This window comes from Lissotriton vulgaris, chromosome 7 (assembly GCF_964263255.1).
Source record: "Lissotriton vulgaris chromosome 7, aLisVul1.2, whole genome shotgun sequence".
In the NCBI taxonomy this organism is placed as follows: domain Eukaryota; kingdom Metazoa; phylum Chordata; class Amphibia; order Caudata; family Salamandridae; genus Lissotriton; species Lissotriton vulgaris.
This window is the reverse complement of record NC_141695.1, coordinates 1,500,929,864-1,500,955,310: the sequence shown is the minus strand read 5'-3', so window position 1 is coordinate 1,500,955,310 and position 25,447 is coordinate 1,500,929,864. Positions and strand designations below refer to the sequence as shown.

The 25,447-nt window shown below is 46.5% G+C and overlaps 1 protein-coding gene across 1 annotated transcript in view; it reads left to right on the top strand.

The window, feature by feature from the left end:
• Positions 1 to 5,158: 5,158 nt before the first annotated feature.
• LOC147705871 (fer-1-like protein 4) overlaps positions 5,159 to 25,447 on the top strand; it is a 1,142,165-nt gene continuing 1,121,876 nt past the window's right edge. The window contains exon 1 of the mRNA XM_086932323.1: positions 5,159 to 5,603. Coding sequence (XP_086788449.1) covers positions 5,525 to 5,603 — 79 coding nt within the window. The 5' untranslated portion in view covers positions 5,159 to 5,524. The remainder of the gene's footprint in view (positions 5,604 to 25,447) is intronic.

Here is a 25,447-nt window from a genome sequence, read left to right as displayed (position 1 = left end):
GAACGGAGGGGAGGGATGGTGGAGAATAGGATGAATGGAATGATGATGGTGAGAAGTGTAGATGATGGTTTGAACGAGTGAATGGGTGGGTTGGATAGAAGAAAGTTTGGATGAAGGGGCTGATGGGTGATGCGGATACGCGAGGGTGGACGACAGAAGGAAGGGAAGATACAGAGATGGATGGATGGACCGTTGATCAAACTCACTGAGAATGCTAGGGGCAGATAAATACCTTACGAATCTTTGACAAACAACCATTTTCATTGTTGGAGTGCCTGGAATACACATATATTTCCTTTAAATATTTTTTTTAAATCCCAAAGCGTTTGAAAGGTTTTTTTTTAATAAATAATTTTTCAACCAGCTACTGATCAAATACATATGCGCATAATTGTATTATACGCGTGTCCACATTATTGATGATTTCAATACAACAAGCTCTTGTCTTACAAAACGAAAAAAACAAAGGTCTTATTGAGAAGCTCAATTTACACTCCAGTACCTTAATATTGCTTTTGGGTGGCCAAATTCCATTATAGAAACAACAGGGCCGGCTCTAGGCTCATGGTGGCCCTGGGCAGGGAGCGTAGGTAGGGGGCCGGAAGAGGGGGTCCGGGCGGGGCGGAGCACGCAGGCCAGTAAAGAGGGGAGGGGGTCAGGGAGTTTAGAAGTGGAACAGAGCCAGAGGCCGCCAAATCCCTGCCAGGGGCCACCACGCAAATATGTATCCATCCTCAGAGGATTAATATATTAAGGATATATATTGGCGTGGTGGCCCCTGGGGTTTGGTGGCCCTGTGCAGGTGCACAGCTTTCACATGCCTAGAGCCGGCCCTGGAAACAACGTATTCATGAGTCCGTATTTAATACAATTGTCTTCCATGAGGTATTGTCGACGTGTTCCCGCCATTTCAATTGTGTGGTGTGACCTCTTCACAATTAACACAAGGACTCAGAAGGGCACCCAGTTCAAGAAGGATGTGATTAGTGGCCGAAGAATCCGTAGGCATGCATTTATTCCAGGGTTTACCATTAAGATGTGTATCCATGACTGGGTTTCAGATAGCTGGGCGGTCCCCATTTTTTATGCTTAAAATTCACTGAGAAAGTGGGTGTAAAGGGCGCTGTTTTCAAGATTTCCTAATGGGTGCAGGGCTCGCTCACCTCTCTCACTTGCACAGTGCTATTAGGGATCTTGTTCAAAGTGCGGTTGTTTCATGTTTTCGGCCACTCCCTTGGAGCAGGGGCAGTACCACAATGCAAAAGAATGGGGCGCCCATGCAGAATGTAATGAGGAGCCCACTAGTCCCCCCTATATCTCACAGATGTTTATATGGTGCTAAGTAGAAGGGGTCCCTGAAGGCTGGGAGCCCCCCTGTGCCACAGGGCCTGTGCTATGCCCCAGGGGAGACATTATTCAAAGAGGGCCCCACACATCTTGCATTCAATGCAAAGATAACGTCCATCCATTGGGGAGGGGGGGGGGTAATAGAGAGCCGGGGGTGTAAGAGGGTTCAGTAAAAGCAACCAGTGACCTAAAGGCGTGTGTGACGTCCCAATCCAGCCCTGAATTTATAGCTAACCCCACTTTTCGTGATGCTGCATATTTAACTATTGTAAATATTAAACCAATATTCGTAATTGGAAAAGCAAAATTGTAAGCCCGAGAGTGCCAAGACTGACGAAGGCAGTGGTGTGGCAAAAGTGTGGGCCTTGGCGCACACGAGGAAAGTGACGCTCCCTTACCAAAGTTTGGCCATGAAAAGGCTGGTATTAGTGGTATGCAGTGGGACTGTTGCACTCCTTGGCCTCGGTGCAACTGTACCTTCTGCACCATGAATAGCTATGCCCGGGACTGAAGGTGGCAGGCATGATTGGGGGCTGCGATGTAAGGCGAGGGTGCCAGGGAGACCAACTCTTCTGCAGAGAGAGTGGCCCATCCATGGTGCCCCATGTCACGAGACCTCTTCAGCTAGTCAAGGATTCACAGCCAACGTCACTTTCCACTTTGTGTGCTGTTATTTGTAAACAAATGCTTATAATTGGAAAAAGCAAAACTTTAACTTCCGGAATGTAGTGTCCCGCTGGGTAAATATCCAGAACAAAACGAAACGGGCCGTACGTGACGTAAGCAACCTGCCCCCCCTGCCTGTGCCTCCTGAGGGCATTTTAAAGAGACCAACCCAGCCGGCTGAGTGCAGTGTAAGGACACCGAGCCATCTCTCCAGGGGGTAGGGTGAGGACACGACCCATCTCTCCAGGGGCTAGTGTAAGGACACCGTCCCATCTCTCCAGGGGGTCGTGTAAGGAGACCGACCCATCTCTCCAGGGGGTAGTGTAAGGAGACCCGACCCATCTCTCCAGGGGGTAGACCCATGACTCCAGGGGGTAGTGTAAGGACACCAACCCATCTCTCCAGGGGGTAGACCCATCACTCCAGGGGGTAGTGTAAGGAGACCCGACCCATCTCTCAAGGGGGTAGCGGAACAGCTGGTCTACAGGTAGTGTAAGGAGACCCGACCCATCTCTGCAGGGGGTAGTGTAAGGACACCGACCCATCTCTCCAGGGGGTAGACCCATCACTCCAGGGGGTAGTGTAAGGAGACCCGACCCATCTCTCAAGGGGGTAGATTCATCACTTCAGGGGGTAGTGTAAGGACACCAACCCATCTCTCCAGGGGGTAGTGTAAGGACACTGACCCATCTCTCCAGGGGGTAGACCCATCACTCCAGGGGGTTAGTGTAAGGACACCGACCCATCTCTCCAGGGGGTAGACCCATCACTCCAGGGGGTCATGTAAGGAGACCGACCCATCTCTCCAGGGGGTAGACCCATCACTCCAGGGGGTTGTGTAAGGACACCGACCCATCTCTCCAGGGGGTAGACCCATCACTCCAGGGGGTCGTGTAAGGACACCAACCCATCTCTCCAGGGGGTAGTGTAAGGACACCGACCCATCTCTCCAGGGGGTAGACCCATCACTCCAGGGGGTAGTGTAAGGAGACCCGACCCATCTCTCAAGGGGGTAGATTCATCACTCCAGGGGGTAGTTTAAGGACACCAACGCATCTCTCCAGGGGGTAGACCCATGACTCCAGGGGGTAGTGTAAGGACACCAACCCATCTCTCCAGGGGGTAGACCCATCACTCCAGGGGGTCATGTAAGGAGACCGACCCATCTCTCCAGGGGGTAGACCCATCACTCCAGGGGGTTGTGTAAGGACACCGACCCATCTCTCCAGGGGGTAGACCCATCACTCCAGGGGGTCGTGTAAGGACACCAACCCATCTCTCCAGGGGGTAGTGTAAGGACACCGACCCATCTCTCCAGGGGGTAGACCCATCACTCCAGGGGGTAGTGTAAGGAGACCCGACCCATCTCTCAAGGGGGTAGATTCATCACTCCAGGGGGTAGTTTAAGGACACCAACGCATCTCTCCAGGGGGTAGACCCATGAGTCCAGGGGGTAGTGTAAGGACACCGACCCATCTCTCCAGGGGGTAGACCCATCACTCCAGGGGGTAGTGTAAGGAGACCCGACTCATCTCTCAAGGGGGTAGTGTAAGGACACCGACCCATCTCTCCAGGGGGTAGACCCATCGCTCCAGGGGGTAGTGTAAGGAGACCCGACCCATCTCTCCAGGGGGTAGTGTAAGGACACCGATCCATATCTCCAGGGGGTAGACCCATCACTCCAGGGGGTAGTGTAAGGAGACCCGACCTATCTCTCAAGGGGGTAGATTCATCACTCCAGGGGGTAGTGTAAGGAGACCCGACCCATCTCTCAAGGGGGTAGATTCATCACTCCAGGGGGTAGTGTAAGGACACCAACCCATCTCTCCAGGGGGTAGACCCATCACTCCTGGGGGTTAGTGTAAGGACACCGACCCATCTCTCCAGGGGGTAGACCCATCACTCCAGGGGGTCATGTAAGGAGACCGACCCATCTCTCCAGGGGGTAGACCCTTCACTCCAGGGGGTCGTGTAAGGAGACCGACCCATCTCTCCAGGGGGTAGTGTAAGGAGACCCGACCCATCTCTCCAGGGGGTAGTGTAAGGACACCGATCCATCTCTCCAGGGGGTAGACCCATCACTCCAGGGGGTAGTGTAAGGAGACCCGACCCATCTCTCAAGGGGGTAGATTCATCACTCCAGGGGGTAGTGTAAGGACACCAACCCATCTCTCCAGGGGGTAGACCCATCACTCCAGGGGGTTAGTGTAAGGACACCGACCCATCTCTCCAGGGGGTCATGTAAGGAGACCGACCCATCTCTCCAGGGGGTAGACCCATCACTCCAGGGGGTTGTGTAAGGACACTGACCAATCTCTCCAGGGGGTAGCCCCATCACTCCAGGGGGTCGTGTAAGGACACCAACCCATCTCTACAGGGGGTAGTGTAAGGACACCGACCCATCTCTCCAGGGGGTAGACCCATCACTCCAGGGGGTAGTGTAAGGAGACCCGACCTATCTCTCAAGGGGGTAGATTCATCACTCCAGGGGGTAGTGTAAGGAGACCCGACCCATCTCTCAAGGGGGTAGATTCATCACTCCAGGGGGTAGTGTAAGGACACCAACCCATCTCTCCAGGGGGTAGACCCATCACTCCTGGGGGTTAGTGTAAGGACACCGACCCATCTCTCCAGGGGGTAGACCCATCACTCCAGGGGGTCATGTAAGGAGACCGACCCATCTCTCCAGGGGGTAGTGTAAGGAGACCCGACCCATCTCTGAAAGGGGTAGATTCATCACTCCAGGGGGTAGACCCATGACTCCAGGGGGTACTGTAAGGACACCAACCCATCTCTCCAGGGGGTAGACCCATCACTCCTGGGGGTAGTGTAAGGACACCGACCCATCTCTCCAGGGGGTCGACCCATCACTCCAGGGGGTCGTGTAAGGAGACCGACCCATCTCTCCAGGGGGTAGACCCATCACTTCAGGGGGTAGTGTAAGGACACCGGCCCATCTCTCCAGGATGTCGTGTAAGGAGACCGACCCATCTCTTCGGGGGTGGGGGGGGGTTAGTGTAAGGACACCGACCCATCTCTCCAGGGGGTGAGACCCATCACTCCAGGGGGTCGTGTCAGCAGACCGACCCATCCCTCCAGGGGGTAGTTTGAGGAGAGAGGGATTCCCTTCAGAGGGCAGTGCAACAGAGGGAAATAAATATCCTTCCTGGAGGCAGGGCCCGTCGCTGACAGCCCCAGGCCTGTACCTGGGAGGGTGGAGCACAGAACCGGCTGGGCAGGTGCGGCCGGCAGACTGGGAAGGAGACGGGCACGGCTGGGGACGTCAGGCACCGAGGAGTCCTATGCCTGGTGCGCGAGGGAGCGAGCAGGCATGGCTCGAGCAAGCACGTAGGATGCAGTACACGTAAAAGTGCAGTGGAGCCCGTAAACCGCAGGACTTTACCACCCATAGGAAGCACGGAGGAACAACTACGTCACTGTCCGCCGGCAGGGGCCACAGGAGTGCGGCCCGGGGGAACAGTCGCATGACGGTCCTGGCATCCTTGGCACCATGGCACTGAGCGTTAGTCTGAAGAAGGTCGCTAACCTGCCCGGGCGACATGACAGACAGGTGTCCCTGTCCTTTCGAGGTAAGAGTCTCTTGTCGTGGAGACCCCCCCTTCTCTTGCTCCATCCACCAGCTGCCTGTGCCTAGAGCCCACCCACTTTCTCAGCGGGGGCGGCATGGGCTAGTGCTAGGGCACGGGTACTCACAAACCTTTTCCCCGGGGGTCGCAAAGCTTGGTCTTTGGTGTGACCGAGGGTCGCACTGCTCCAGCGGGGGTGTAAAGTCGGTGTAGGGGGGGAAGCAAAGCAACAGCAGGTATATTTAGCGGCTGAATGAAACTGCGCAACGTGAAACCAGAACACCTGGAATGAATCCCCGCTGCTCCACTAGACCAAATTGTGTGACCCTGGGCAATTGTTTTATTTTATTGTCCCTCCTTTTTTTCTTCATTATCATTTAAGAGGAATTTAAAATACATGACTTAAGGATGCGTGCTGGTAAAAACCATCTCATGTGCTTGGATGCAATCACGAATACCATTGTTGTCAGAGTAGGGAGGGGCAGCATTAACATTTCTAAATTCATGTTTGAAAAACATCAATTTAAGAAAAATACTTCTAAATGCACTGCTATAATTTGGTTTACTAAGGTGAAATAGTTGTACAGGTCAATTAAATATACTTTTTTTTTAATTTGAAAAGACTATCATATTTTTACACATTTGCTGTCTTTAAAAATGAAGGTATTCCTAAAGTTAAGCTCCTAGTTACTGCCGTTCCCTAACTGCATTTAACCTTTAAATAAGTTATTGCTGTATCTTAAAACATGTTCTTCATGTTAATACTGAGTCGAGCTAACAGCAGCCCAGTGCTCCTGCTGCCACCCAGGGGGCCACATGTAAAGGTCAGGCCGTACTTTGAGTATCACTGTGCCAGGGCGGCAGGGGTCTGCATGTGTCTGTGAGAGTACAATAGACTTGTTGGTGCATGTGAGAGGGCAAGGGAGCGGCAGGTGCCCATGAGACAGCAGGTGCCTGTGACAGCATAAGGTGCTCCCTGGTTCATAAAAGAAGGCAAGGGAGCCGTGAGCACCCAGGCAGCAGCAGGGGGCCTGTATGCGCCTGTGGGAGGGCGGTGCGCCCCCTGGTGTGCTTGAGAGGACAATGAAGCTGCAGGTTTCCACGAGACAGCAGGGTGCTTCCAGATGTCTGTGAGTGGACATAGGACCTGGTGGTGCACGTGAGAAGATAACGGAGCTTCAGATCCACATGAAGCAGGAGAAGGGGCTGCAGGTGCTTGTGAGAGGACAGTGTAGCTGCAGGTGCCCACGAGGCAGCAGGAAGTCCACCACTGTAGGTGAAAAAACAGGGGGACTCTCAGCCAATAGGGTTTGCTTTTCCCCAGGCGCTGTTGTCAACGGTAGGTAATAGGTGTAAGTAACACACACCTTGTCTCTCTTTGATCCCTTAACTGAACACACCACGTCCAAGTCCTGACGAAAACCCCTGACTGCTGATGGGGTTGGAAACGCGTTGACAACAGCGCCTGGGGAATAGCAAACCCTATTGCCTTAGGAGAAGGTTTAATTTATTCCCCCCATTAGCCACTATCAACCAAATTCATGGGATACCCAGAGCTGTGAATAGAGGCAGGAGTATGAATAGTGGTAGTAAGCTGTGACTTGCTACTCCGCCTTGATGCTATTTTCGATTTATGGGCTGGTGCTTTATTTCCCCTTTTGTGTTTTTGTAATTGTCCTTTGATTACAATGTATTATACACATTTGCAATTACTGTTTCATATTTGTTCATTGTTTTTGTATTTCCTATGTTGAAAAATGTCATCAGTTTGTGTTGTCCTTAACGTTTGACATAAATTGAATATTGTTGCATTTACGGAATAACCCAGAAAAAAGTTGGAAATAAAACACAAGAGCCTATGAATTTATTCCATTGGCTCTTTTCTTGATTAAACTTTAAATAGTAGCTACTGGATACTTTCAAGTATATAAATATAGGCACGGAAGACAGCAGGTGTCTTTGAGATTGCAGGGGTTGCATCAGGAGCCCGTGAGAGGAGGGTGGGCTGTAGATTCATTATAATTATCTTGGCTGAGGGTCGTTATCGCCAGTCTTTGACTCCCACACTTCCAGCCAGCAGGCGATGACTTGCATGTACACAATAATGTTATGTCAAGTCGGACATCTAAGACCAACAGTGTTACTCATTGCGGCAACAGCGTTACAACTACGTCGGCCAATGGTGGTGGTGTTGTGTCTTCAGTTGTCACGCACTTCTGGCTTTGCCTGCTGTGTGGGTGCGCACTACTTCCTCATTCTCTGCCGGACCTCTTTTGAGTCGTATTGGCTGGGCAGGGTTAGTGCTGAATTTATTGGGGCTGTCTCGAGCCTCAGAGGAGGGTAATCCTTGAAAGCAAAGGCGAGTTTAAAGAAGTTAAGCTACAGTTGTTGGGGCGGTGTTTGGATTCTTTTATGTATGTGAAATCTCTAGGACATTTGCTGTGTCTCTCGGAGCTGTGCTATGTCTTAGGAAGCTGTGCTGTGTTTCTATTTCCTGCATATATTTTCTTTCTTTTCCTACTTCATTTGTCTCAATATTTTCCTGCTTGGTTTTCTGGATTTCTTTAAAGGGTGATCTCTTGCTACTTTCTTCAATTTAAATGATTCACAAATTTGCTTAATCAGTACTTAATCAGTACATTTCCTGTTGTTTTGCTATATGTTCCTTCTTTTAATTTATTTTCTCTTAATAACAGCTTTCTGAGGTCTTGTACAAAGTGATTATCAATCCTTAGAGCAGTTAATAATTTGAAATTTTGGGATGGAACAGTCTATTAGTGAGTTTGTTTGACCATCTGTGTACATAAATGGGGTAAGGCACCTATTTATCACTATAAGGTATAACTTTTGAACATTCTATCTCGTTTTTTCCTCTTTTATTGGGTTTCACTTTATTTAGGCGCTGGATCTGAATGCCACTGTTCTTCGTAGTTTTTATACAGAGGGCCTTCGTAGTTTACAGGGGGTATCTTTGCATTTAAATTCCCTAACAGAAGGACCCGAAAGCATAAGTGTTTTTCTTAAATTTCTTCAATCAGTAGTAAATCACCCTTGGCTACTAATCAAATTGAGCAGCCGGTGGAATACACGGGTTGATCACTATGATACCTTCTAACATACGGGTTGAGCTGGAATATTTCCACCAGTTAATACAGATATTAAAATAATTAGGAATCTGTTATGATTCAAGACTCTTTCCCTCCTACTAGTAGCTGTAAAATCAAGGATATTATTCCACCTAATGGACACACATGTTTTCCTTTTTTGCAATAATCTCGTATGATATGTACTAATTGAATTCTCTTTTTTCCACTTTCCATGTTTCTTGCTTGGAAATATAATCATTTTAATTATTTACTAATTCAGTGTCCAATCCTATCCGGCGCCTGCTGCCTATCCTCTGCAGTATTTCATGACATTCAAATGAAGCCTTTGTTAGGGAGCCTACATCTTCTGTGCTGCCATATCCAGATTTATTGCAGCAGCACTACAATTCTAGTGTGATTCACAGGTACCTTCCTCTTTTCCCTAATATGACACTGCTTGTATAAATCGACCTGTACTTATTGTTGTCACAGTGACCATGAGACTCGTGTTTATCACAGACCAGTGTATTCCACTCTCCCTCGGGTTCTTTGCTATAGACTTGCCTGAAGTTATAAATCCATGCAGTACCTTTGTTAGTTCTGGTACGTTTTAGTTTCTTTTTTTCTCATCTACCGCAATTACATCAAACCCAGATCTTCTAATGGTATCGGCAGATCCTAGTATTTCTTCAGCCGAATTATAGGGCTGAAAGTTCTTTTAGAGTGTTTAAGATTGCTGAGGTATTACTAGGGGCCCTCAATTCGTTCATATTAGTTTGATTCTTTCTGCATTCCCCTCTTTTTATCCCTTCTTGCATTTTATGTTTTGCAATTCCTTCCACCCACTCATTATTTCCTCCGCCTGAGTGTTTTGATATACCAACTCTTTTAAAATCATCTTGTTAGCTTTTTATTTTTTACATACAATTACTCTAATAAAAAAGACAGCAAGGTAAGTTTCAATGTGAGTGGCTATAGTAGAGCATATAAAAATTGGGCCGAGTTTCTTAAGGTAGTGGCTTCCCAAATGGTTCTGCACCTGCGAGGAATGTATCCGGAAGGTTGGGAGAAGGGAACTCTACAGCCGGATCAGCGGCTAGCAAGTATTGTGGTAATTCACAAGGCTGGCAAACTGGTGGAGGATTGTCGTTCCTATAGGCCGATTTCATTGATCAATGTAGAGGCGAAGGTCTTGGCGAAGGTACTCGCCGCAAGGCTGGGAACAGTGATATCCTCCCTTGTGCACCCGGACCAATCTGGCTTTATGCCAGGGAGGAATATGGCTCTTAATATCCGCCGGCTCCATAATGTGTTGGTGCATCAGCGATATCTAGAGGAGGATGCAGTCATACTGTCCCTTGACGCCTCTATGGCGTTTGACTCAATTGAATGGCCCTACATGTTTGAAGTTCTGGAAAGAGCAGGGTTGGGCCCTAAATTCATACGGTGGGTACGGCTACTCTATACAGACATTTTAGGGCAGGTTAGAGTGAACAACTTCACATCCAGGCAGTTTCCTCTACGGAGAGGCACCAGACAGGGTTGCCCTCGGTCGCCGCTGCTGTTCTCGCTCATGCTGGAACCCTTGGCGGCCTGGATATGGCGTGATGTAATGACAAGGGGTCTGCGGTGGTCCCGCGAGTGCGAAGATAGAATATCCCTTTATGCAGACGATATATTGTTAACACCTTGCAAACCCATATAGGTCCATCCATACGGTCCTCAATATTGTAAAAAAGTTTGGGAAGTATTCTGGGTATGCCATTAATTGGGGCAAGTCTGTGTTATATGTGCTTTATGGACAGACCCCACGCCTCCAGAGAGATTGTGCTTTAATGTCTCGGAAGATGGATTTAGATATCTGGGAATCTTCGTCACGCCGGATTCCGGCTCTCTTTTTTAGTCGCAATTTAACGCACTTGTTGGCAAGGCTGCGAGCTGACGTCCAGCATTGGAGATCTCTGCCATTGTCATTGGTAGGCTGCGCTGCTCTTTTTAAGATGCTGGCCCTTCCGCGTTTTTTGTACATTCTCCAAAATTGTCCACATAAGGTTCCGGATACTTACTTTACTGCAGTTGAAGGGGAGGTGCGTACGCGATGGGAAGGCCCAGAGCATTGCACTTCACAAATTGACGAAGGGATGGTATGATGGAGGCATTGCGCAACCTGATATACAGCTGTATTATTGGGCCTCACAACTGGTGACTGTGAATAGATGGTGATACGCCCCGCCGGATGACCCGGCATGTGCTCTAGATAGGTATCAGATGGATAGATCTGGTTATCTTGAGGCGCTTTATTCCCACACTAGGAGGCAACGTTTTATAGGTGCCACTCAACACACGTTGCAGATCTGGAGGTTAGCTAATTCCCGTTTAGGTTGGACAGGTGTGCTTACTAAAGTGACGCTGCTGTGGTATTCGCAGAAACTCGGTATGCTTTGCCACCACCCGGAATTTGACAGGTGGGATATGATTGGAATTTCAACAGTTTGCGACTTGATCAAGAAGGGTAAGATTCTTCGGTTTGAGGAGCTACGGAAGGCCTACTGGTTGGTGCCAAGTGAGGTCTTTCTTTATCTTCAAATTCGCCATGCTTTGATGACGGCGTACCCCAGCTGTGTGGACATACCGGAATCGTCCCCTCTGGAAGATCGTCAGCTGGATGGCCAGTTGCACACCAAGGCAATCTCCCTCACCTATAAGAAACTTAGTAATAATGTACCTGATTCCTTCGGGAAGCTTAAAGAGCGGTGGGAGGGGGACCTTGGGACGATTGAGGAGGAGGATTGGAGGCAGGCGCTAATGTCATCTAGAGAGGCTGCCATCACACTTAGAATCCGACTTATTCAACTTCGTATTTTACACCGCTCATACTTGACTGGTGTCACTCTTGCGAAGATTGGGTCCCGGCCAGATGATCTGTGTCTGAAGGGCTGCAGACAGTCGGCTACCTTTTTTTCATATGATATGGGAATGCCCACTGGGGGACAGAAGCATGACGCATATGCATTCCGCATTGGGGAAGCCTCTTATTTTGATGCCACGATTGGGCTTGCTCAATATATGGGAGGCAACTGACCATACTGAGACAGAGCAGCAGTTTGTAACGTTAGGTTTCACATTGTTTAAGAGGGAAATTGCAGGAGGTTGGGGCGGAGCGCTGCCTCTTGTAGAGGCGGTCTGGCAAAGAGAGTTAGATAGATGCATGATAGCTGAGAAAGAAGTGTTTGTTGCTAGGGGGTGCCCGAAGAAGTGGGATAGGAAATGGTCCAAATGGAACTTATATAGAGGGGAGATTTGCATATCGCCTGTGGTAGAATTGGAATTGCGAAGGCACAGGGATGGAGAGCACAATGTGTAAGATGTATGTTTAATTGGCATTGGTCCTTAATAGGATGCTAAATGTAACTTGCATTGCGAATTGTATGAGCAACAGTGAAATAGTCTGTAATTTATTTTTCCAATAAAAACATTTTGAAAAAAAAAAATTGGGACCATTAGCTGACAGTGTGGCATGGTGTAACATGCATACATTATTATAGACACAACAGATATTTGAGAATAAACAGTAAAAATTACAAGACATTCTAATGTATCAGATGATGACAAAACTACAGTAGTGCATATAAAACGCAAATGAACCTAAATAAATAACAAGGTTTGGAAAGAGAAGGTCGAGCAGGTACAGTAGTACAGCATATGTGCAGGAGCACTGGAGGTTCCCACACAGAGGAGTAACAGGCAACAGCTGTGTTCATGAAGTGGATAACCAGTATATATGTTGAGAATAAGTGGATGCCATAGATTCAGGGGTGCTTAGTGTCATCACGTATTTTTACTTGAAGGGGTAGGGTATTACTATTCCATTGTCGAGCTATGGGGTATTTTCTTAGGTCTCTACTCCATTACAGTGCAGAGCCATTCTCTCGTCTCAGCCCATTAAAAGACTGAGTGGAGCCAGATTTTTACTCTGGGGAGGGCCATACTTTCAGATGGTTGTGATGGACCTTTTGGTTAGAATAAAAGTTAAATCGAGGAATTTGGTTACCCCTTTATTTTACTTACTGCTTTTGAAGAGGTCAAGAAGGCAAGATTTGAAACAAAACATGAATTCACATTGCGTCCCAAAATAGTTTATTTATTGTCTCAGCTAACAGCCATCCAATATTTTAAGAACATGCAATATAAAAAAACCTCAGTAAAAACATTTACACATCACTATATCAACAAATTCATCAGAGCAATAAGAGCAAATACAGTGAGATGAAAAAATAGGCATTGCTATCAAAGGCATACTACTTAAAAAAGAACATATATATGTTTTTCGGGTACAATAAAGTGCAAGTGCAGTGAAGCAAAAAGTGCACATTATCATCGGAGGTGACAATCCTACATGAGAGAAAAACATATGCGTCACTGTCAGTTAAAAAATAAAATAAGAATATTTGGGAGTTATTTTCTTTCCCGGTGTAAAAAATCTGCCGACCCACCTTTGGAGATACATTGCAGTTCTTAGAAATGGTGTAGTATTGTGCAATTTATGCAAAAGATAGCAGCGTGTTCCGTTATATGAGACAACCAGGGTTGCAGAGCCTGTCTACTTAAACATATCCCTAGAATTGGTGGCAACTTCTGAGGCAAGGTCACGTAATGTTTATGTTTATGTTTAGGGAATTTATAAAGTGCAGGTATACCAACGGTCTCTTGGCGCTATGGGGAGAGGGAGAGCTGTCCTCCAGGGCTCTATCGGTAGGCTAGAGTGAATAACCATGTTTTAAGTTTTTTCCTAAAACTGGTATATTCCGGTGTTGATCTGATTTCTATTGGCAGTGAATTCCAGAGTGTGGGGCCTAGTACCATATAATGGTTGGTCCTTGGCCACCATCATTCTGTGTAGGCGTGTCTACTTCTAGTGCGGAAGTGTTAACTGCATCCTAGATGTCATTTATGTAAATCCAGAACTAGTTACCTTTCAAACAATTACTCCAGTCACATGATCAGACCACCATTTGCTTGCTTTCCAACATAACACAAAGCAACATACCTAAAACCATCTTACATACATCCACCTATCAACTGTGTAACAAACTCAAATTTGAACACTTAGAAACACAACTAACATCCAGTACAGATCTAGACAATATACATTCCATTAAAATATATGAGTGGCTACAGAAAGCTTTCAATATCCTAATACCACTAAGAACAACACAAGAGAGCAAACAAACCCAGGCACATTAGAGAAATACAGAACTAAAAGAGATAAAACAGAAGATTACAAAGCTACAACACACCTGACTCAAAACAAACACCAATCAAGACAAACTTCACCTACATAAATTTGACAGCTTACACAAGTCAGCAATAAAAAAAGCGAAGAAAAAATACTATTCAGACAGAATTCAAAATGCTAAATGTGCAAATAAATCATTCTATAGATTTCTCACTGAATTTTGTAAACCAAATTGCCTAGAAGAAGCTCATCCCATTACTGAAGATTTCACAGACAACCTGGCAAATCATTACACCGCCAAAGCAGTCACGTTGGACTCCTATTTAAAACAAAGAAAAACCACTAGCACCAATCCTTTCCCAAGAAAAGCATTCAAGAGTAGGCTAATCCAACCTCTGCATTACTTTAAAAAAATATCACACAATAAATGTATGGACTTGGTCGAAGCAGGCCAGCCAGCTACCCTTCTGATCCCTGTGCACCACAAACATTTAAGAAAATGATTCTAGCTAACTCTGCTGCCACACCTTTAAGAAGAATCATCAACAATTCCTTAACTTCGGGAATATTTCCAAAAGATCTAAAAAAGTCATACATATACCCATTACTAAAGAAAACAAACATGGACTTGCTTAACCCCAAGAACTACAGATCAATTACAAATGGTCTTTTCCTCCTGTTTAAACTGATAGAAAGAGCAGCATTTCCCCAGATGTCACAATTCATTGAAGACAATTCTATACTCAGACTTCCAAACATGATTCCATCCAGGAAGAGGCACTGAATCTGTGCTCATTGCCATCTGGGATGACCTTAAGAACACAGTTGACTGGAACAGGGTTTCTGCACTACTTCTCTTGGACTTCTCAGCTGCCTTTGACATGGTTGACCATGACACTCTAATACAAAGACTCTACACAGCCGGCATAGAGGGGACTGGTCTTGATTGGATCACATCCTACCTTTTAAAACGGAACTAATGTCATCCATCCTCCCCCTTTCTCATCCAAAATGTGGTTCACAAATGCAGGGGTTTGTTTAAGACTCTGTCATCTCACCCATTCTTTTCAACATCTACTTGAAGTAATTACTTTCATTGAATGCATTTCATCTCAAATGCTATAACTATGCAGATGACACACAAATACTCTTAAGCTAGAAAACCCCAAAGACATTGGAAACTGACATATCTTCAGTTGCCTTAGAGCTGCTAATCACTGGATTTTGTAAAGAACACAGGTCCTAAACTTTTTCACTACAATTATGATTGATAAACACAGACTTAAATAAGAACTATGTCTCTTTTTGTCGAATGTCCAGCCGGACAGAAGAATATTTAATGCCAGGATTGAATAAGGATTTACAAATATGTGAGACACGACAAGAATAAAAAAAAACTGGGCACAAGCCTGTACCAAGTCGGGAAAACATGGCGGCCGCCGGCTAGGGCAGGTCGCGTCTCTCCAGGGGAGCTCCCGTGCCCCGGTGGAAAACGTAGTGGAAATTCGGCAGAACTTGAATCTCTTACCGCTTTGACTTTCCTGGGTGTCCTTTCGGTCTCTCTCCTCTTCCCGTCCGAGCACCCTCGCTTCGCTTGAGCCTCTCCGGCTATCGAACGCGGCACACGGTGTTGTGCGGCGGCGGTGCCCGCCCTGGACTGTCTTGCCGCTTATGCCGCTTGGATTCTTTTGGGCGTCCTTTGGTCCCTTTCAGACGTAGCTCACAGTGTTGTGCAGTGGCATTCGCGGCGGCATCCACAGCGGCACCCACCTCGAACTCAGCCTTGGGCTCAGCAGGTCAGCAGGTCGGCAGGTCGGTGTGAGGAGTGAACGCCTGCCCGGCGGATGTGCGGCTTCGGGGTCCTACCTCCCACCTCTCTTCCACGGTGGGCCGAGGCAGCCGTGGAGCTGCGACGGAGCCGCAGGGCGGCGGCTCGTGGAAACCTCGGAGGCAGCGGCAGCTTTCATTTAGCCCAGAAGGGCTCGGTTGCGTTGAAGGGAGGCTACCTTGATCCACCAAAGGTAACGCGACCGGAGATTGAGCCCCCTCGCACAGACAAACCAAAGTCACGGTCACGTCGCCTTAAACTTAAACCTGAGGTAAGGTCTGCAACGGAGGAAGGAGCAGAACGTGCAGTGGACATCAGCTGTGATCGCGATCCTGATCAACTTTCAAGTAAGGTGACCGGGCGTGGGGGTGCCAAAGGTATTACTGAGGGCGGGCTCGGTGAAATAAGGGCTATAGACACTGCAGACACCCTTATAGACACTGTTATTGATCAAGGGCTGGGTTTTAGCGCAGTGAACGAAGTAGAAGGTATTACTAAGGAGGGTACTCCAGGGTCTTCCATTTTTGTTTTCACCGGCAAACACACTGCCATTATTCCCCGGGTTTCTGACCCTAAGCTTGGGGCCAAAAAAAAACCTCAGAAATACTAACAGTAGCACTGTGCGACTTACCCCCTCGCTTAGGACATTCTTCAAGGTACTGCCACAGGTCCTAGAAGTCACGTGTAGAGCGGGGGAGAATAGCCCTCAAGATAAAGGGATGAGTGGCCTAGATAATACCCAAGGGACCGCGTCTCCAATCCTGGCGGCCTCGGAATCTGCTGATAATATTTCAGAGGAGCTAGGGTCTCTAAATTGACTTGCCAGAGGGAATAACGATGAGCCGGTACCCTCAGATTGTGAAACCCGGGAAGGGATATCTCTGGAGATACTCCTACATGAGATCAAGAGTGGATTTGCTGAATCTAAACACAACCAGCACGAGATCAAAGCGGCGTTCGACGCCCTTGACAAGAGAGTAGACCTGCTTGCCGAGAGGACAGATACTCTAGAAAGTACCGTTGGCGAATTAAAAGCTAAATTGGAATTTGCACAGGAAAAGATACAATGTCTAAGACGCGACGGAGACGTAACAAAGGAAAGAGTGGAGTCTTTGGAAAACTACTCACAGAGAAACAATATTAGACTCCTGAAGGTCCCGGAAGGAAAAGAGGGGGGAGGAATGAAAAAATTCATTGCCTCCTTGCTCAAAGAGACCCTGAATTTGGAGGAATCTGTTGAAGAGTTGGAGAGGGATATTCAGCGAGCCCACAGAGACCCATTTCGCCTAAACCCGGGGAGATCAAAACCCAGAAAGATCCTAGTGAACTTTCTAACCTACTTCACCAAGGAGAAAATATTAAACTTGGCGCTTAAAGCTACATCTTTAAAAGCCCCAGATTTCTCCTTTGTTGTTAGGTCCGATCTGTCTAAAACAACCCTCGACAGACAGTGGGAGCTAGGCCAGAGAATGGAGAAATTCAGGGGTCTGGAGGCCACTGTTCAGATGAGGTTTCCCGCCTTCCTGAGGGTCATGTATAATAATAAAATGCATAACATCCGTTCCCCTCTGGAGGCGGACGAACTCCTAGCCTCTATTAGCGATCATGAGCAGGGAGCCAGATAGTTACTAAGAGACTAAGAGATCAAGAGATTAAGTTCCCTATAACATCCTTCCCCCTAGTACTTTATAGTACTTCATAGTTGCTGCTTGTTAGTGTCGACGACAGTATTATCGTTTCGGATTAGTGAACTCAATCTTGATAACTCCATTTGATAACTCCATTTGACAGCTTGTATAGTAGGAGCATAACCAAAAAAAGTAAAAAAGTAAAATAAAAAAATTTAAAAAATCACGGGAGGGTGTTTAAAAAAAAAATAAATAAAAAAAAAAAAAAAAAAAGCAAGACACGGGTCGGGAATAGGGGGGGGGGGTGGGACTCATAGGTGAAGCTTTAAAAATGGGAAGAATTCTCCGAGGTTTATTTACTTCTACTTTTACCACTTTTTGCACTTCTTCATACAGGATATTTTTCCTCTGAGATTCCTCCAAAGGTATTAACCTTGGCTCTGTCGGATTACACCTTTCATATTAACAACACGTAACGGGGCCGGGCGGGGGGGGGGGGCTCCTCAGAGAGACAAATCTGGCATCACCGGCCAGGTTAAGTAAGGGAGGGTTTTCCACGGGGGGGGGCGGGGGTAGAGGTAAAATCGCAAAAAATCTTCATTTGTCAGACATCGTTCTAAATTTACAATCCTCACTAAACGCAATTCAGTCTCGTTTAATCTGCCTTGGGAGTAGTGTACTCTTTATTGATCTGATGAGTTGGTTGAGGGGGAACGACATTAGATGCTGGGGATAAAATTTTTGTCCTGGAATGTCAATGGCCTGCGTGTAAGGGGGAGGAGGCATAGAATATTACAGTATTTGAGGGACTCCCCAGCGCAGGTCATTGTCATCCAGGAAACACATCTTCTTCAGCAAGAAGTGAAGGATATGTTGAGGAATGTTAGATGGGTTGATAGTTTTATCTGTACTAACCACAATGCTAATATTCGGGGCATCCTCATCATCTTTAAAAGGCAAGTCAGAGCGCAGATTATAGATCATGAAGAAGATTTCAGCGGTAGGTGGCTATATGTTAAAGTAAGTTTAAAGGGCAGACCGTATAACTTGGTGGGTTATTATGGCCCTAATCAGGACGACCCCTCATACCTGCATAAAATCCAGAGCCACCTTTTAACAACTCACGATCCAATAATTTGGATGGGAGATTTTAATTTAGTACTTAATCCTAAATTGGACAAATCCCCCAACTCAAGGGCACTAACTTATGAGAAATCCAGGCAAACGCTTAGGGTGATCATGTCAGCGCTTGGATTAGCAGACCCGTGGAGGGAGAGAGCGGGTAACGCACTTGGTATATCTTATCATAACTTCAAATATAACCATAAGTCTAGAATCGATTATGCCCTATTTAGCTATTCATTAAGAGATCCCCTGGAGGAACTAGTTTACTTGCCCTCGCATCTATCAGATCATTCGGCCATCTTTTCTTCCTTAAAATCAGGTCAGCAAATCCCTCACACGTCTTGGTCATTTGACCATACTATTCTTTTAGATGAAGAGGAAACTGACCTCCTTATTCAAGAAACTAAGTTTTTTATGGACATTAACATAAACTCAGCTCAGTTGGATATTGTGTGGGAGCCTTATAAAGCAAATTTACGAGGTCACATCACCAACAGGGCCTCTCATCGAGGGAAAGTGTACAGGGCAAAGATCGCCAACATAGAACAGGAAATTGCTCTCTTTGACCAACGTATCGGTTCCGGAACTGGGACTAATGAAGAGCAGAAACAATGGAAGGAATTAAAGGGGAAGCTAGAAAGTATCCTCCAAGAGAGGGTCGCAAAGAGATGGGCAGCAAGCAAACTTTCAAACTTTGAATACGGAGAATCCTCGGGCAAGGTCCTCGCCTGGAAAATCAAATCTGACCAGGCCAAAAAACACATCAAACTTATTAGTGTAGAGGGGGACACTAAAGAAAGAACTTCCACCAGAGAGATCGGGGAAGCTTTTCTTGACTTTTTTCAACAAATATATAAGGAGGAGATCTCGGACGACCCGGTGACTAGGCTCAGATGGTTAGAGAAGATAATACTCCCCACTCTCACCCCGGAACAAAGTGACCGGCTTGACAGACCAATCTCGGAGATAGAGGTGAGCGAAGCTAACAAAAAGGTGAAGCGGGGTAAGGCGGCTGGCCCCGACGGTCTCCCCGGTGAGTTACTTCGGGTTTTGGCACCCAAAATTGTTTCAGTACTTACTAGACTCTTTAATGATATATTAGTAAAGGGAGCCACCCCACCTAAATCATGGGGGGAGGCAACAATCGTCCTGATCCCAAAACCCGGGAAAGATCCGGCCAAATGTGGCTCTTATAGGCCAATTTCACTTTTGAATAGCGATTATAAGCTCTTTGCGGCGGTGTTGGCGACTCGGCTGGGACGCGAAGTTAGCTCAATTATCCACACTGACCAGAAGGGCTTCATTCGAGGTAGACAGCTCTCAGACCTCACTTATGATTTAATCGGGGCAGTGGACATTGCCTCAACTTTCTCCCTTCCTTTGGCCATTATGACCCTCGGCGCAACAAAAGCGTTCGATAGAGTAAACTGGTCATATTTAGCTGAAGTCATGAGGAAATTCGCAATTGGGCCTAATTTTTGTAGGGCTATAGGCCTTTTGTATGCTAATCCCAGTGCGAGTATTTTGGTGAACGGTACATGTACTCAGCCCTTTCAGATTAGTAGGGGAACGAGACAGGGTTGCCCCCTATCCCCCCTACTTTTTAATATCTATATTGAACCACTTGCACAATCTTTGTTCTCTATTTTCCTTCCAGAAGCTCTTGTGGCAACCGTTTTCTCTAAACCCCCTCAATTCTTTTCGTGACAATCTTGATATAATATCAACTTTTTTTGATGGTCTGCGTTTTTTAATCGATTTCAAATAAAGAATAACAAAGCAAGAGACTAAAATCGCAAGGTTAGTTCATTGTAAATTGTAGCGAACCAACAAACTATCCAGTAGCAGATACTCATTGCAAACCATACTGTTAGAAATACATCAGAAGTACCATCCGCCTTCTGAAGCAAGCCTCCCAGAAAAGGAGGGGAAACACTGTCTTAGTCAGACCATGGTGTTTTAGATTAGACATAACAGCACTTGCGCCATTCATGGCTAACACAATGTATCTATACTTACTCGAAGGTGCTTTGGATCAGCCATGTTCAGCCATTGGCTTATTTTGCTTTAAAGCTCCTAGCAATTGGCGTACAACACTTAATTCAATCACAACTTAAATTAATACACAGGAGTATTTTTGTCTCCAGTGGCTTAGCAAGGGGGTGGTGAGTGGGTGGCTTTCCGCCCTGGGCAGCACGAGCTTGGGGGCAGCGGCCTACCCCGCGCTCATACACTGCCAGCCACATCGCATACCATTTGTCTGAGCCTCGGCATCAGACTTCAAAGGAACCGCTCCCCCGCCCCCATCAGACTTCAAAGGAAACCGCTCCCCCGCCCCCCTCCACGCAATGCAGAGAGCTTGTTTTTATATAGCACGGACGTTACTTAACGTGTTCGAGCGCTTTACAAAAACACAGAGATCGCTAGTACACTTTTTGACCTGTCACTAAGCAGGGAATACTCGGGACATACACAACAAAATAAACAATTCAGCCAAAGATCCCCCACTAAACATCCGCATACTGTTCTTATTAGTATATAGGGCTGCACTGAAGCGCAGTGATTCCTAAACATTCCTAATAAAGTAAGTGGAACTGTTTACTTGCACTTAGAATAAATATGCATTTTATGATTGGGGGACATTGTTGGAACGTGGACATACCTGCTGCCCCTGCTGACCTGATAGTAGCTCCTGGGCCCCACATGCTGTAAGCCTCCCCGCCGCTATCCTGCACCATCTTGCGGCCGGAGACTACAGCTCCCAGTGAGCTTTGCGGGCACTTCCGGTTTTCCGGCCTCATCGCGCCCAGAGGCGCTACTAAAGCGTAGATGCTCCCTCCGGGACGCGCGCGGGACCAGCCGGACTAAGCCCGGGCAAAGGGCGGGCCCTCTGTGGCCCTCAGAGGCCTGAGGAGGGCGGGACGGGCCACGCCCCTTGGCTTTTCATGAGGAGGTAAAGCTACCGATTGACTTTTTGTACTGGACAATTGCACTTGCCTAATAAACTTTATTAACTTTATTACATCCAACCCATACTATGACCCGCAATGGGGCTGCCACTAAAACAGCTCTTTGGTCGGATTCTTGCCCCAGGATGAAAGACATGCACACAAATAGTACACTGTTACCTATGCGCAGAGATGTTGAAAAAAATTCCGACTTGCTTATAGACAGCCTAACTAGTAATCAATCCTCTTCACAAATAACCAGTACAGCGTGTAGCCTCTCATTGTTGGGGGAATTAAATAGTCTGTGTAAGACTAGGTATGCTCCAGCAGGATTACCCTCCCCACCAAATAACATTAACACGTTAGCCCCTAACGAGAGTGTGCTGGAACCCTTCTCCATTTTCTCAAAAGCCAATACCCAAAGTATAGTACCCGTTCGGGCTACATCTGCCAAAAGGAAGCATGACGGGGATAAATATAATGGGAGTCAATCTAAAATAGAAAAACTGCAAAATGGGCCCCCAAGTCCAACTTTGCCTCCTACCAATTCCCCCCCAACTTCTGAGGCGGCTAATAAATTAGACGACCTAGCACCCACTTCCCAGATGGCTTTATTGTCTATGATCGAACAACTGATCAAATCTATTATATACCCCCTGATTGACAAAATTAACACCTTGGGGGATAGACTGACAGGGATTGAGGAAACAATCAAACTTAATTTGTTACCTTCTACCAATGCTACAATATCTAATCATCCCTTGTCAACTGCTTCCCCGATTGTGCCTAAACCAACCACACAAAACAAAGCTGCCCAAACCCAAGTATTAGTTCCTGCTTCTTTGCCCTCAAATGTACCTAAAGCCCCTCTTAAACCCACTATAGCGCACAATATTGTTCCCAGAGTAGACCGCAATAGGGTTTCTCGAATTCATCTACCTCCAGAGGCCGCTCCATTTGTGTGCGTCCTCTCGGGAGCCCCGCAACTCAAACATGGAAAATCAGAGAGACAACATGACCTGTCAAGGTCAAGTTTTGGCTATCAAAAAATAGACCCCTGCCCCATGATCTTGATGGAAGGATTATGAGCGTGAGGAGAGTGGGCTGGCTAGGTCCCTTCCCAAAAGACATCACTGGTGACTTGGTACTAATAAGATTTAGGAGTAGACTTTTTGTTCCATACCTCCAAACTTGGCCACCCAAAGAAGGTGATGGTCCCATATCTACCTGGGATCTACACGATTTCTACCCAAGCACCTCATATATCCCAGCCCCAGACCAATGGCTGAGGATAATACCAGGCTGGGTAGAGGAGTTTACGTACCGTATTGTTGTAGTATCCCCGCGCTTAACATATTAGATTTACCGCATAATAGTCTTAAGTACTGCAACCCCTATCAACTTTGTTTCTGATGTATTGGAAGAACTGTTAACACGAATCCTGTAAAGTATGTTATTACCAAGATAGTTATATTCACAGGGTGAGCAAATGTTTTTAACTTTTAATCTGCAGATCATTTGTGACTTCATATGTATGTTTCTTTTTAATCATGATTGTATTTTTAACTGTACGCTTTTATGATTTTAAACAAAAATTTAATAAAGCAATCTGAACTGAACTGATTGAATTGGGTAATAGTAACGCTGGATATTTACAGCACTTAAAAAGGGCAGAAGTGCAGCATGAAGCGCTGTCTCAAAACAAGTAAGAATAATTCTCCTTATTTTTAATACATTACAGTATCTTGTGGGCAACCGTTTTCTCTATCTATCGCCCTCACTCTATCTATCTATCGCCCTCACTCTATCTATTTATCACCCTCCCTCTATCTATCGCCCTCCCTCTCTCTGTCTATCGCTCTCACTCTATCACCCTCACTCTATCCATCTATCTATCTATCTATCTATCACCCTCACTCTATCCATCTATCTATCTTTCTATCACCCTCACTCTATCTATCTATCTATCTATCTATCTATCTATCTATCTATCTATCTATCTATCTATCACCCTCACTCTATCACCCTCACTCTATCCATCTATCTATTGCCCTCACTCTATCTATCTATCGCCCTCACTCTATCTATCTATTGCCCTCACTCTATCTATCGCCCTCACTCTATCTATCTATCGCCCTCACTATCTATCTATCGCCCTTACTCTATCGCCCTCCCTCTATCTATCGCCCTCACTCTATCTATCGCCGTCACTATCTATCTATCTATCTATCTATCTATCTATCTATCTATCTATCTATCTATCTATCTATCTATCTATCTATCTATCTATCTATCTATCTATCTATCTATCTCTCTCACTCTATCTATCGCTCTCACTCTATCGCCCTCACTCTATCTATTGCCCTCACTCTATCTATCTGTCTATCTATCGCACTCACTCTATCGCCATCACTCTATCTATCGATTGCCCTCACTCTGTCTATCTATCTATCTATCGCCCTCACTCTATCCATCTATCTATCTATCTATCTATCTATCTATCTATCTATCGCCCTCACTCTATCCATCTATCTATCTATCACCCTCACTCTATCTATCGCCCTCACTCTATCTATCGCCCTCACTCTATCTATCGCCCTCACTCTATCTACTGCCCTCACTCTATTCATCTATCTATCGCCCTCACTCTATCTATCTATCGCCCTCACTCTATCTATTTATCACCCTCCCTCTATCTATCGCCCTCCCTCTCTCTGTCTATCGCTTTCACTCTATCACCCTCACTCTATCCATCTATCTATCTTTCTATCGCACTCACTCTATCTATCTATCTATCTATCTATCTATCTATCTATCTATCTATCTATCTATCTATCTATCGCCCTCACTCTATCCATCTATCTATCGCCCTCACTCTATCCATCTACCTATCGACCCTCACTCACTACCAGACCTTGAGAGACAATCAGGTGAGAGTCTTCAACTACGCAGACGACTTACAGCTGCTGTTCACCATCGATAACACCGAAGACTCTATACGGCACTTCCAGTCCACAATGAATTTCATTAAAACCTGGATGGACCAAAACCAGCTTAAATTAAATCCGGGCAAAACGGAATTAGTCCTGACCGGCGAGAGTAGTAAGTTCTGGGGCCCGCATTACTGGCCTCCCGAACTAGGCCAAGCCCCAACACCCTCTCTGTCAGCCAAAACACTAGGAGTCACTGTGGACCGTGATCTATCCCTCAAAACCCAAGTTGGTCAAGTGGTCTCCAAGTGTTTCTTCCAACTGAAGAAAATTCGGAAGGTACGCCGCCTGCTTACATCCGAGGCACTCACCCAAGTGGTGATCGCTACTGTATTGTCCCACCTGGATTACGCTAACTCCATCTACCTAGGTCTTCCCAACTACCTAGTGAAGCGACTCCAGATGGCACAGAATCATGCAGCAAGGTTAATTTTGAATCAACCTAGGCGCCAGGCAGCCACTCCCCTCCTTAAGAAACTACATTGGCTCCCTGTGGCCCAGCGATGTGCCTTCAAAACCGGCTGTATAATCTTCAAGTCCTTATACCACAAAAGCCCATTATTCATCAACAACCTGATTTCCAAATACACCCCATCCCGCAACCTTCGCTCACTCCACCAGAACCTCCTGCAGCCACCTTCTTTCAACTTAAAACGCGCAGGAGGCCGCAGGTTTGCCACCCTTGCCCCCCGCCTGTGGAACTCTCTCCCGTCGGAGACCCGGAATTGTCAGGATCTTCTCTCCTTCCGGAAAGCCTTGAAGACCTGGCTGTTCAGACAAGCATTCCAATAATCCTCTTTCCTCTATGTTCATGTTATCACTGATCATAGCGCCAAGCAACCAATTGGTGATAGTGCGCTCTAGAAATATTTTTATAACATAACATAACATAACATAACTATATCTATCTATCGCCCTCACTCTATCTATCTATCGCCCTCCCTCTATCCATCGCCATCCCTCTACCTGTCTATCGCTCTCACTCCATCTACCGCACTCACTCTAT